The sequence below is a fragment of the Myiozetetes cayanensis genome, unplaced genomic scaffold, assembly GCF_022539395.1.
Source record: "Myiozetetes cayanensis isolate MyiCay16 unplaced genomic scaffold, myiCay2020 scf3, whole genome shotgun sequence".
In the NCBI taxonomy this organism is placed as follows: domain Eukaryota; kingdom Metazoa; phylum Chordata; class Aves; order Passeriformes; family Tyrannidae; genus Myiozetetes; species Myiozetetes cayanensis.
Window position 1 is genome coordinate 30,126,954 of NW_026087521.1, and position 14,030 is coordinate 30,140,983.

Genomic DNA, 14,030 nt, shown 5'->3' on the forward strand with positions numbered 1-14,030 from the left:
CAGACAGCACCTTTCCTTGGTTAGTAGATCCATACAACACAGAGAAGTAGATGCAGAGAGAACAAGCGGTAGATTTACACCACTATACAAACATTCATTTGAGCATAGGACTAAGTATCATGGTTCTCTCTGTCTCAGGCTTAACTTGGCAGAGCACAATGCCAGGACACTTGGACAACTCTCAACCTCGCTTGGGCTGTCGTCCTTTCAGCAAAGAAGGAATTTGCAATAGGATTACGAGTGGGAATCATTTACTGTAATGTCAAAAAGGCTGCACCTCAAAAAGTCAGGTATACTCTTCCAAAATTATATATGGTCCATGACTAAGGGTTTCATGACCTTTGGATTCAGTAAGCAAAAGGCAAATAGGAGGTAAATAGGTACAGTAAGGTTCTAGTGACTGTATCTCCACTAGCATATTTCTGACAATTTTTCAAACCTTTGGCAAATGAAAGGATAAGAAACCTAACCTTAGGAAAACCTGAATTTTAAATGTGTAGGACTCCGGATTAGAAGTCTGTGTTCTCAGCACAGGAGGCTGAAACAGCTGATTTGCTAACAGCAATACAGATCCTGCCACACTAGATTGTTACTAAAACAACTCCCACCAAACCACCCCAGAAAATGAGAATGTGCTCTCCTGAACATTTCTGAAATGAATTTTAGAAACGTGCAGATCAACACAGGGGGAAGCACCACATGTACAAAAGGACTATCAGGAATTTTGAAAGACATACGTGATACAGAAAACTTCTGTTCCTTGTTCAGAATAGTATCCCTTTCAATGCTACTATGTCATCATGCTAGATACTATCACCAGGAGAGAGGGTGCTACACAGGGTAGACCTATTACATGATAACAAAGTGATGAAGATAAAAGACGACTACTTTGGTTCTTATTACTGAAATTCCACTCCTAGGAAATATAAAAGTGTGCACAATAAAAAATACATGGACCATGTATTTTTTATTGTAATGCTTTCTGGTGATTTATAGTTTCCAGATTATCAATTATACGATGCAATACCTTTTTTTTTTTTTTTTTTTTTTTTACCAGTTTTTCCTCCTCTATATTCCAACCCTATTTTTAATTCCTCTTTAAATTTTGATGATGTTTTGTATGTGCTCCCTTACAGGTAGTATTAAGTACTGCTACTTAGAATTATGTTGTTTAGGTTTTTCAGAGCAATACCACTATAACACCTACTATGTTTGAACAAGGACACAGGTGTAGCATTGAGTGGGATTTCTCTCTGCTTCTTTATTTCAGTAGAGGCTCCAGCTACATTTAAAAGGTAGCAGCTACTGTAGCTTTATAAATATATATGTGTATATAAATATATATGTGTATATAAACATGCACACACAGAGTTCCCTTTAGGCTTAAAGTAGCTTTCTAGAAGCTGCTTTGAGAACACCTTGAAACCTGTGGAGAAAAATCAAGCCTGTCTTGTTTTCCTTGCTGCTGCCATCTGTGGCATATGCACCGAGTTATGCTTGGCTGCATACTGTCACATGAGCACTTTGTGTCAAACTGACCTAACAACAACAAAAAATATCACACCAAGAAATGCTGTTAACACTGGGACACTGAAGAGCAGAAGAAAAATAATGCATTGCCTTCCAGCCATACTGGTACTGTAATAAGGGCATGATACACATGAGAACTACTAAAAGACTGATTTTATTTTCAGTCCCTTGTCATATAGCATGGTCGGGATTTTAACAGTTATTCAAGTCATGCTCTGAGGGGGAGGACAGGAAGAAGCAGTGTTACCAGCCTTTTCCAAATGAAAAAGCAGAACTACTGAAGGTAAACAAAGCCTAATCAATTAAAAACAATAAAGTACAAACTTAATGAGAATAATAAACCATCTAAACAAATTATGCTAGGTGTAGATCAAGCTGCATAACATGACCTACCCTTCTCCCTGAAGACATGACACAATTCAAATTCTCAATTATATCACATTCCAGTGGCAGATTATCATACAATCACAGACTGTAGATCAGTACCCACCATGGTACCTTTGGATTAGGAACATGCTTGGTGTAGACATTCCAATACCCTCTCAGCAACACACCACATTTCTCCCTCACTTGCTTCTCACTGTGCAAGTGTCAGTAAGACTTATTCATGCTCTCTGCTCAGTCATTTTCTCTCAAGACCTCCTTCTGTGACCAGTATGACGCTCCTGAGGACCTAACTCCTGCAGCCTATGTTTCACAGAATCATTTAGGCTGAAAAGGAGCCCTTGAGATGATCTAGCCCAACCATAATCATTTCTAAATGCTCTGGAGGGTTTATCTTTTTTTCCCCCATTAAGAATATATTTCTCCCTCTTTGAACTGGTTTGAATCTCTCATCCTAGTTTTCCTTTACCTCTGGTTTTCTGGGGTACAAGCATTTTTGCCCACATAAGGGCTAATTGCCTTCAGCTCACCAAAAGTGTTAAGAATTTTAGTGCTGATTTATTTTCACACAACACCATTTTGAGTTTAAGAAATATTAATATGAGATCCATTGTAATTTCACAGATAACCACCACAATGTAGTCTGTATGAAAAATTAACTTCTGATACAAGAGAATGTCCAACAGTCACCAATGCAGATAGAGAGCTCCAGAAAACTTAAGCCTGAACCCTAACAGCAAAAACAGCAGAGCATGGCAGGCAGAGGGAGGCCACTACTGTTAAAAATTATATTTGAAGCATTCCAAGCACATCCAACACCTTTGTTGCTAGCCACAGGTCTCCAGCAGCAGACTGAGCAAACAGCAGCAGATACAGGGAGAAGGCAGGAGACTGAACTGTAAAGAGAATTCAGGCACCTGCAAAAAAGAGGGGGAAGTGGCAGAGAGACTTCCACCTGAGGGTAGATGGGAGACACCAATGCCACCAACTGTACTGGCATACTTGGAAAAATCTCTACTTGCAGAATATCTGTATTGATGACAGGAAAATGAAAGGTTTTGAATCGGGAACATCAAAGAGGAGGGATCCAAAGAATATCATTACACACTGCTCAGCTGTATGCAGGGTAGACAGACAGAAAATACATGGGGAACTTAAGCTACCATGGCCAGAAGTTTCAAGGAAGCTGCGGAGAACCAGAGTCCAGATGCTCCTGCAAGAAATTTTCTTTCAAATCAGGTATAAATGGAGTCCATGCTTCTATGAATGTGTCCACTAGCCCTGGTAAATCAGCTGCAGGTTTTCAATGCATACCCAATTTATAAGCTTGGATGAGTTAAAAATCACAAAATTTTTCCAAACCCTAATTTCTTTGCTCTTGTAGGCTTATTTTAACTGCATATCACTAAAATATTCTGAAATGCACTAAAGAACAGGTTTCAGGAGAATACAAGGCACCAGTTTCATTATTGAGTACCAGGTGTTTGATGCTACTTTGTACCTTTGAAAATCTCTCCCTATACTAGAGCAATTCCACCAATACCCTAGATCTCCATAGTACAGAAAAACTTACAGGGTCATCCACCCATCCTTAGCATATTAACTAAATGTAACACAATTACTACAACATAGATAATGTTCTCTAGATATTTTATTTCATACTATCTTCTAAAAAATAAAAAGTGTGGAGATTTCCACCACTTCTTTCGGTAGCTATTCCACAATCTAAACTAGTTCACTGTGAAAGTTTCCTTTTATCTTAAATCCTCTCCACTTGTAGTATCATTACATTACTCTTACCTCTAGCTCTTTGAATACTAAATAATTCCTTCATTTTAAACCTCTAAGAATTTTCTAATACTAGACACTTATCATACAACACTTTTGTCATTGCTTGAACAAGCTGTACATGCTGAAGTTCTTTCGAAAGCTTTCGTAGTAAGCCAGTCCTTTTGTTGCTGTATAATCAGGTTTGTTGTTCTCTTCAGACCCTGCAATTCATTGATATTTTTCCGAAATACAGAAACCCAGGGTGAATGCAATAACCCAGACACAATCTCAGTTTTAAAAAATTTCAACCTCCCAGATCTTATTCCTGTATGCTTTCCTTATACCAATGGTGTATGCATGGATTCTTAGAAAGAGCATCACTGAACAAGGTTTTCCTCAAGTCTACCTTCTTCCTTGAATGGGTGCTGAGCAAATCTAAGGACTATTTCAAGTTCAAGGTACATTAGTCAATGTCACAGGAAATCTTAAGAGTGCCTTTGGAACAGCTTGGGCACACACACATGCAACTGTGTGCTTAGGGAGTTATTAAAACACAGATTATTGACTGCAAAACAAGAAAAGGTCCTTTGGAACCCTTCTGGATCATTACACAGCTGTATCTAGAGACTGGTAGACTTCCAGCCATAGAGTCAAGGCTGGTACATGTCACCTCTTTTTAGGATAAACAATATGGATGTTACCATCATCTAATTATACTTAAATAAGTATTTATGTTGGGGAAATTGTATAAATGTTGCTCTGACAGAATAAGCAATTCTACAACTGGATGTCTTTTTCTTATTATACTCCCTCTATTTTCAGAGACAGAAATAGCCACTCAAATTCCACTGAAAGAGTTCTCAGTTATGGATCGCTAGCAATATTGATTGTAATGGCTCCTTTGGAAACATTACAGTCTATTGCAGCAATGTTTTGCTGCAGCCAATGTTAATCTGCTAAAAGCCTTTTGAACATTGTGTCTTCAGAAGTGTCTTTTAGTCTTCTAAGAGACCATGCCCACTGCTTTAGCACCTTGCAACAGCCCAGAGCTGCAAGCAGCATCTCATGAGATGACTCAACATGAAAGTCAGTTTTCTAAGCCTGCATCTCTCTGAAGTCATCAGCATCACACACACCCCAAAAAATGTATGCACCAAAAAAGAAAACCAAGAAAAATGTTGTTTAATGTAACAAATAAGTAGACTTTTTACTGTAAAATTCTTCCACATTGAAAATTACAGCTTTTTTTTTCCCTACCAAAATATGGTTTAAAGAGGAAAAAAAAATTAAAAAAATTTACTTCCTCAATGGAACCATAACCTAAATGACATATTTGTACAAGTCTGGTATAAGTTTTTAAGGTTCACTAATATTCACCTGAGTGAATATTCGTGATGGGTATTTGTTCAGTTGAAACAATTAATAGCTAAAAGTACCCTTTCCTATCATATTTCCCCTCAGATTTTCCTGAGAGGGAATCTTATGGACAACACCAACAGAGAAAAATTAGCATTTCTTAAACATTGAGACAAAATATAGAGGAATTTAGCCAAAACAGATGGACAGAGAAAAAAAAAAAAAGTGAAAAATCCTTTCTTGCCCCTTATTCAGCTGTACCTTAACAGTACAGGTAGAATAATACAGCTACTCAGTGGACCTGCACCTTGGTACAAAACCAAATGGGACTAAATATAGGGAACTGAAGAGTCACTACATGGAAGTACAGTTTCCAATGACAGCTATATAAAATTTCCAGCTCTTATCCAATGGTTTTAAATAACTTATGAACTCAGTTCTGTACCTCCCATAAGACTCAGTGGAAATAGTGAAGTTAACTGTATTTGGAGCTATTTTTCCAAGTTGGCACCTATATGCCCTGGAGGATACAGACTAGAAGAACATAAGATGGGGAGGAGGAGAGAGTAGAAAACCTATTTCCCACATCTTATAAGCAAACAGTAGGAGAAAAATAGACATTGTGACTGATCTAGATGTAGGAAATGCTGCTGTCTTCTATGAAACCTCACTGGAGGATGAACCATGCTGCAGTGGGGGGAGAAGCCATTAAAAAAACATTAACCTTGCAAGTCTCAGGCATACTTTGTGACTACAGAACTATGTCACAGCAAAAGCAATTACATAAGGGTAGCAAGACCTTGTTTTCCCACATCACTACCTCTTGCTAATGCAATCCTCCCCCAACAATATGGAAAGATGTGCTCGACAGCTACCCAGGAGAGTCACTGTCCTCTCTCTCAGGGCACACACATTGCATGTGCTGGGTTCCCTCTGGTACGCAGGACAGATGCTGTCCTATTAATACAGCATATTTTTACTTCAGCCAACACCCCTGCCACGCTGCCAGGAGAGGCTGCCAGGTGAGCAGCCATCTGCATCTAGTTGCTCTTGATGGGGACATCAACATGGAGAGAGGCCTCCTTTGGCCCCACTCCTTTGACCACCCTGTCCCTTCTCACAGCACCAACCAGGGCTCTGCCCCACATCACCATACTGACACTTCATGTATTTCCCTTTCATACACTCCTTAGAGCTGTACATCATACCCATCTTCAGTTTTCCATCAAATATGCTTGTTTTGGGTGATACTGAATGTATGAACAGAATATGGTTATTTGCATCAACCTGAGCAAACAAGCAAACACTGATTATAAAAACTTTTAAGAATCAGCATTGTCATATCAGCTGTCTCACCAAGCCCAGGCAAAGCCACCCAAGTCATGCTGCTAGGCACCATCTCCCAAGGGGATCTGGGTAGGCAAGGTATGGTACCTACACCACTTAGCAAGTATTTCTCTCCCCATGCTGTAGCTTCTTCCAGAATCCATGCTCTTAAGAACTTAACAGACTGACAAGAGGCCATATCAAGATGCATGGAAAGAAATGTGAGTACATTAAAAAAAAATAAAAAAAAAAATCAACCCCTAAAGGCTAGAGGGAATATTGGAATATTTATTTTCTGCTTATTTCCTTTCCCTCCTGACAAAAAGTCCACTGCAGAAAAACAAAACAAAAAAAAAAACAAAAACAAACAAACAAAGGACAAGAAAATAACACCCTGTGTAAAATATTTTTCTTGAGATGACCAATGGCATAATTTTTGGAGCTGTACTTAAAACAACTTTATTGCGCTACACTTACACTTTTTTGATACTTTATATGTCTAATACACATTCTCAATACCAATATTTATTTGAAACTTTCAGCATAAAACAGGTGAAATCCAGAAATGCTACAAGCCAAGTTTTCTGTCATTCCTTAACATTATTTTGTATCGACTATGCACTAATGACTAGATTCAGGGATAACAAGCTTTTCTTCTCTGAAAACCAGAGTTTCTTTGGTATCTGCCATACCTTAGGTCCCCATTCAGTTTCTATTTCAGTCCTACCCTCTGCTGTAGCATTACAAGCATCAATCACAAGCTCACAATATTTAAATCTTTTTCTTCCCCCAACTTTTTCCCTTTCTATTTTACAGATAAACCAGCACAGCAGTAGTTACCCAATACTGGAGATTGTGTTACTTGCTATCTTCACGAGTATTCAGCAGTGGGTAAGTGCATAACAGTTCTCCGTGCGTTAAAGCTCAGCATGGTTTAGGATGGAAAACGGATGCACAATTCTCACCTACTATTTCCTCCTTTTTGGGCAGGCTCTTCAAGCATCAGACCCTTCCCAAACACCTCCTCTTGCTACCACTGCTAACAGGGGGAGGAGGATGCCAAACATTAGGCTCTTCTAGAACAAGGAGATGCCTTGCAGTAGCAGCTAGAGCAGCAGGCCCTAGAAAAAAGCAGCTCAGCTCTTCAGGGCTCCCCTTCAACACCCAGCCTGGCTCCCCAGCAGTGTCAATCACGACCCCGGCAGTGCCCTACCACAATGGTTACTGTTGCATGGGTGCAGAGGTGATTTAGGAAAGTGCCAGAGATGAAAGGCAGCCAAGGGAAAGCTGTCGTTCCAGGTATGCCAAAATCTGGACCTTTCTGGCTACCGTATTGTCATAGAGCAATTGCTTACACTAGGCATTTCTAACATCAAAAAACATGCCAGCGCTTACTGAAATTAAACTTTTTTTAGAACTTTTATTATCTACAGATTATGTAGGAGGTCCTACATTTTGAGAATTCAGTGTTTCTAAAAGAAACCAGTTTGCATGCAAGACAAAAAATGCTGCAGATAGGTATTCACTTCACAGTCGGCTAAGCCAGTTGGCAACATTAACATCCTCTTCCCCAGCTGTCTGTTACCACTCCTCTGGGAGTGGTGTACAGCTGGAGAAATGGGATTTTACAGTACTCTAATCCATGTCACTGCAGTCAGCCAGGTTTGCTCCTGAAGCTGGCTGACTTTGCCATCAGCAGACATGGGAACACTCATATAATCTCTTGCTTTGGAAGAGTTGTGGGGGCAGTAACCTCTAGCTCCTGGGTAGTGACAGGCAGCTGGGAACAGTAATATTTTCAGCAGGCTCAGCTGGAACCTGGAGAAAGCATCTGTCCATAGTTTCAATGACAGGTGGCAAGGAAAAAGCTGTGTGTGTGAAGTGCATAGGCAATGTAAATCCTATTTCCATGAGAGAAAGTTTACTCACCTCTACTTTTAAGGCTTTATTTTTACCTCCTTCATTTAGTAATGTCCAGAGATGGTGCCATGAGACAAAACACAGTGAACTGGTGCCATGAGACAAAACACAGTGAACTTTCCAAAGACATATAAGATATAGTAATATTGTCTTGCCAGTGTTTTACAATAATGTGCTAATGATCCAGTCATACAGCAACAGGTAACAAATCACTTGTGCCAAGAGGCCTATTTTAGGGGTATTTTTTCCTGCCAGCAAGTACCAATTCAAAGAACAGTACTGCCGAGTCCTTTCACTCATCCCACAGACAGATTAAATTATTTTCTGGTGCTTTATAGCACACCTCGTTCCCCAACAGAATATTCCACATCTTGCCTATAGAACTGTCCCTCCTCATCAGAAATATCAAAATATTATTTATAGCCATATTATGAGTTACATATCCTAACTGGTAGAGAAAAAAAACTTACCCTCTGAATGAGTTCCAACTTCTGCATTGATATACAAGCTCTCACATTTTCATGACTGCCAGCTTCTTTTTATCTTTTTCCTAAATCTTTTTCCTGTATTCGTAACTATCTGACTGCACTCTTCTGTCCACCTTTCAGCCTCCTCTTTGAGTATACACAACTTTTGATGGGTATATACTGTCCTTACACATCACTTGGCTTTCATTTTTTTGCCTCTCATCACTTGATCTATGGTGTATCTTCAACCACTCTCCACTACTGCTGGAGAGAGATAAAAGGTGTCGCCATTACTATACACACACACACTCTCTTTGGACAAAGACAGTCTAATGCATAGTTTTTCCTCTCAAGGAGTCAGATCCAGAAAGGCTATCAAAATATTTTATCTATAGAATACATATACAGAGTCTAAAGGGAGGAGAGAGGGTGACAAAAAGTTACTGCCTAGCAAAATGACAGAGGAGATCAAGTTACTCTTGCAGCCCCTCTTTAGATTCTCACGCCTCAGAACACCATTTCCCACTGCCAGTTGAAATACCTGGCTTCACTGGGACCTTGCACATGCTTAATGTTATGTGTCCTAGCATAGATTTGAGACAGTCATCCAAAACCCTTGTCACCCTTCAACCTGTCTTGTCTGCCTCTTCAAACTTCCCTGCAGTTACATATGCAACAAGTGCTCTTGCAGCAATATGATTTCCATATTGCATAGGAAAAGGGCTACTGAGTTTCATCTCCACCTATCTCCTCAAATTGTATTAATGCACTATATTTACAAAGAAAGAATTCTAGGAATGACAACTGGTACTTCTCCAAAAGCCTTCAACTACATTAATTACACTTCAATCCACCCACCTGGTTTGGACTTTACCCAAGTGTCATCCCTGTTTTGCAAAGGAAAGAACAGAGGTACTGAGAATTTCATAGACTTACATAAATAGTCAAAAAAATAGATATTCTGACTTTTGTTCTGTTGCTCTGACCAGAAGAGGAATAATTTTCCTCTCAACATATTTTGACATAATAATACGTGCTGTTGGCTAGAAAGTGCTGGCAGATGTTCACATATAGCAGCACTAACATTTCTGAAGACTTCCTCCTGTTTTCTATTCATAATTGTATCTTCCCACAAGCTACACTGGAACATTTTACAATTACTTTGCAAAACACATTTCCAGAAAGACAAGTCCCTGCAGCGAACTAGAGCCAGATTACAGTGGCATTCAGTTGCTACTATCCACAATAACCAAGGAGAATCACACATTTAAAAAGTTTTAGAATCCAAGACCACAGCATCTAGATCTGCTGCACTCAAACACACAGGTACAAACAAACAAACAAACAAGTCCAAATGACAGCAAATTTCAAATGGCTATAATTTATTTCTAAATCATGAACTGTAAAAAGAGCAATCTAAATGCTCTTGAATGGACAGTAACACACTCTAAAGGTAGGTTTAGGCTAACTGCTTACTGGTTTATGTGGCCTAGAAATATAAGAAGTTTTGAAAAATCAATTATGTGAGAAAGAATTTGTCAGAACAGCCAATTAGATCCTAAACCCTTGTATTGTAAATTGATACTACATGTAATTAAGCAGTCAAACCCGACTTTTTGCCTAGAAACAGAAGGAAGGAAACTACTCTGCTTTAGTTGTATGTACAATTTTCCCATTATATATTTTTGTCTGTTACCTGTTCACAGTTCAATATGCTACTTCCATAATTTCCTTCCAAAATAAAGAACAGCATTTAGGATTTCTGTACATTTTAAGCTTATGTAAAGTAAGGCTTCACATAAGTTGAAAATGTGGTCTATCAAAATAGGCAACATACTAAAATATCATAAATATGTATATGGTACAAGACAATATTCAATATCTAAAGAAACCAAAAGGCAAAGGATCACAAGTTAAAGCTTCCAGAATAAGTTCACAGATCATTTAAAGTCATTTGTGTTATTCTCAAAAAATCATTTCTGTCTAGGACTAAGGCTTTAGCTGGAATAAGGAAAAAACCACAGAAGCAAATCCAAAATCCAAGTCAACACAATTTGAAATTCACACACTGCAAATACATACACTAAAAGGCATACACTGCAGCAATGTTCCTGAAGTGTGAGTTCTAAGAGCAGAACAAAATTTACTAAGTGGACCCTGTGGCCTAATCAAGGAAGGAAATTTCTCTATTTCTAAATGCAAGTTCAAAAATTAAAACCTCTCTGCTCAGTAAGGATTCCATTTACTATAAAAAAATTGCAGTCATCTTATACAGTAGTAGGGAAAATTGTCTCCAGTCCTGCAGGGCATTGAAGACTTCCTAAGGGACACTGAGTGACTTCAACTATCACTTAGATACAAGTGTTTTCATCCTTGTTATTCCCCTGATTCTTCTTTACAAAATAAAAAGGTTGTTGTGAAAATTTAAAATTCCTGTCTCCTTTTGTTATAAATGAACTGCTAACCCATTTGGGAAGTATGGACACTCATAATTGCAAGGAAAGAGGGAACAACTTGGAAAAAAATTCTTTAGTAATCCAGTAATTTTTCTTACATATTCTCCCAGCATCAGGACAAAAAAGTCTTATTCTTCCTAATCTCTAATCCTGTTACCACTGAAGACAAAGTGAGTTATTACTTCCCCCTCACCCCAACCTATTATAGTACAATGGGGCTGCAACTCAGAACCATACCTTAAAAATTACAGCTATTTTAGGACACAAATTCCACTGCCACACAAACGTGATGCCATTCTAAGCAGTCACCCCCTTCACAGAGGACTCGGCTCTGCAGCCGCAAGCCCATCAGAGATGTTTCAAGCCTGCATGTGCCAGTGTCTCAGAACGCATATGCCCATGCGTCTCCACGTTCGTGTCCATAGTGACACATGCTGGCTGTTCTGGGGAAAAACACCCCTAGAGAGGTCACCTTAAAAAAAAAAAAAAAAAAAAAAAAGCGCCTTTGGCAACTACTAGCTTCTGATAAATTATCTCATTTATGCAAACATGAAAAAAAATCCCTTCCCTTGAATTATAACTCTTCTGTACATGAAACACAGTCTCTTGCCTGTTGCACTAGAAATCTGTTTAAACCCAAGCTGAAACTTCTGGCATGACACAAGAAGCCAGTGATCAAGTCCTCCCTATTATAAAATTACAGGTTGATGTGGAGATTTGCTTGTGCTTCACCAGATGTTGAGCCATATTCTTTGGTTTTGTTTAGTCATAGTTTATAAGGAGCATTTAGTCATCTTTCAGAGAAGAGACTTGCTTCTAAAAGCCATTTTTAGGCTTTTTTTTTTTTTAATTGAGATAGAGTTGGTTTTTTTCCTGAAAATATTCTTATCTTCAGCTTCATTTTACATATCAGTATGTTATTAATGTGCAATTCAAAAATACACTGATAATGAGCAGGTGTAGGCAATGTAACTGATGCCAAGATATTCAACTAGACATTAAGAGTTATTTTACAGTCCTTTATGAATTACAATATAAGGAAGTTTAATATTTTTTAATAAACCTTCTAAATTTATTTTTGAAAGATAGACGATTACTATTTTATTCCTATTCCCAATATTAGCAAAGAAACAATCACAAGCACTAAAAGAGACCAAAACTCATTCTTTGTTTCTCCAGAGAGTCATGTCACAGAAGCTCCAAAAGGCCACTTTCCCTTGGCATAAAAAAAAAAAAAAAACGGTGTTCTTATTTCCAGCCATCTGCCTCCTTCCTCCAGGGCACTTCATTTCAGCATTTTGCTTGATTCACATGAAACTTTCACTGAGCTTTTCCTTAGCTGGAATCGGGGTATGATAGCGTTTCCCAAGTAAAGCAGTAGAGTGGGTGGTGCTATTATTCATCACCGCACCCCACGACTCACAAAACAAGCCATCTGCTATCCCCGTTCCTGCTGTACTTTAATTAAGCGTCTACCAGTCAAAGGAAAAAAAAAGAGGGGGGGGGCGGTGAGAGAGAAAAAAAGAAAAAGAAGGAGTGGGACTGTGAAGAAGAGTGGAAGAAAAGCGAATAGGAAGGGAAGGGACGGGCCGCCGGTGTCTCAGGAGCGGGTAAACCCCTCGCCGTGGGGGAAGGGTGGGGGGCGCCCCGTGAGCGGCGCCGGGGCCCGACGGCCGCGGCCGGAGTTTCGAGGCTGAGGTGGCCGTACCTGGGAAAAGAAAGGCTTTGCTCCCGTTGTGCAGCCCCGGCACCTGGCGCACGCCCTCTGTGGAGCCTCCCAGTTGTAGCTCGGACAGCACGTCGATCTGCAGCGAGGGGTCCACGCCAAAGCCTGAAACTGACCCAGAAAGTGCCGTCACCCAGCCGCTGACACCGCAACTTCCCGAGTTCCCTCCCGAGCCCCGCCGCCGCTCCCCGCACCTGCGACCGCCCAGGGGCCAGGGCACCGCCACTGCGAAGCTCCGCCAGCCCCACTCCCGGGCGCTCTCCCAGCGGGTCCGGCATCCGCCTACCTGGCCCCAGGCAGAGGAGAAGGCAGAGCGTGCTCAAGCGGATGCCCGACTCCATGGTACACCGATGCGCTCAGTCCATAGTCCCCCTTCGCCGGCTGCTGCGGGCAAAAAGCCACCGGGGTACAGGCTGGGTCCCTCCCCGCCTCTCACCGAGCGGCGCGGACCCCGCGCCGCCCCGCAGCGCGCATCACGGCGGGCGCCGCGCCGCCCCGCCGCCGGCCGGAGCACACAAAGGCGAGGGCGGGGGGCGTGCGGGCAGCGCAGCCCTCCGCCCGCGGGCAGACAATGGGGTAGCCCGCCGGAGCCTCCTGCCGCCGCAGCCGTACGAGCGAGGCCGCGGCAGCCGGGAGGCGGAGGCGGCGCGCCCGTGCCCCGCAGCTCCCCGCCCCGCCGCCACCAGGCGCAGCCCCTCAGCTGGAGAGGAGCCGCGGACGCAGCCTCCGCCCGGCTCCTGCGGGAGCGCCGCTCTCCTCTCCGCCGTCCAGCAGGGACAGCGACACCGGCGGGAGGGGCCGCTGGTTTATGCCACGGTCACAGGAGCCGCCCACCGCCTCCGCCGGGCCCGGCAGGGCCGGGCAGGGCCGGCGGGAGGCACCGCCCCGTCCGCCGGGTGCGGGGGGAGCGGGACTGTCTGTCGGGGAGCTACGGATGGACCCAGTCCCAAGAGCTGGGGACGCCTCTGGGAACTTTGAGGGGAGCTCTGCCGGGGAGCTCCGCTGGGACCGGGGTGCGGCGGGGAGGGCCCGTGTCTCCCCGGAGGCCGCGGCTGGCAGCGGCCGATCTGCGCTGGCCCTGACCCTCGGGGCGCT

The 14,030-nt window shown here is 42.0% G+C and overlaps 1 protein-coding gene across 1 annotated transcript in view; it reads right to left on the minus strand.

Annotated features, from left to right (window-relative positions):
• NELL2 (neural EGFL like 2) overlaps positions 1-13,711 on the minus strand; it is a 145,924-nt gene extending 132,213 nt beyond the window's left edge. The window contains exons 1-2 of the mRNA XM_050323417.1: positions 13,222-13,711; positions 12,918-13,046 (exon numbers count right to left, since the gene is read on the minus strand). Coding sequence (XP_050179374.1) covers positions 12,918-13,046; positions 13,222-13,276 — 184 coding nt within the window. The 5' untranslated portion in view covers positions 13,277-13,711. The remainder of the gene's footprint in view (positions 1-12,917; positions 13,047-13,221) is intronic.
• Between the last annotated feature and the right edge of the window lie 319 nt (positions 13,712-14,030).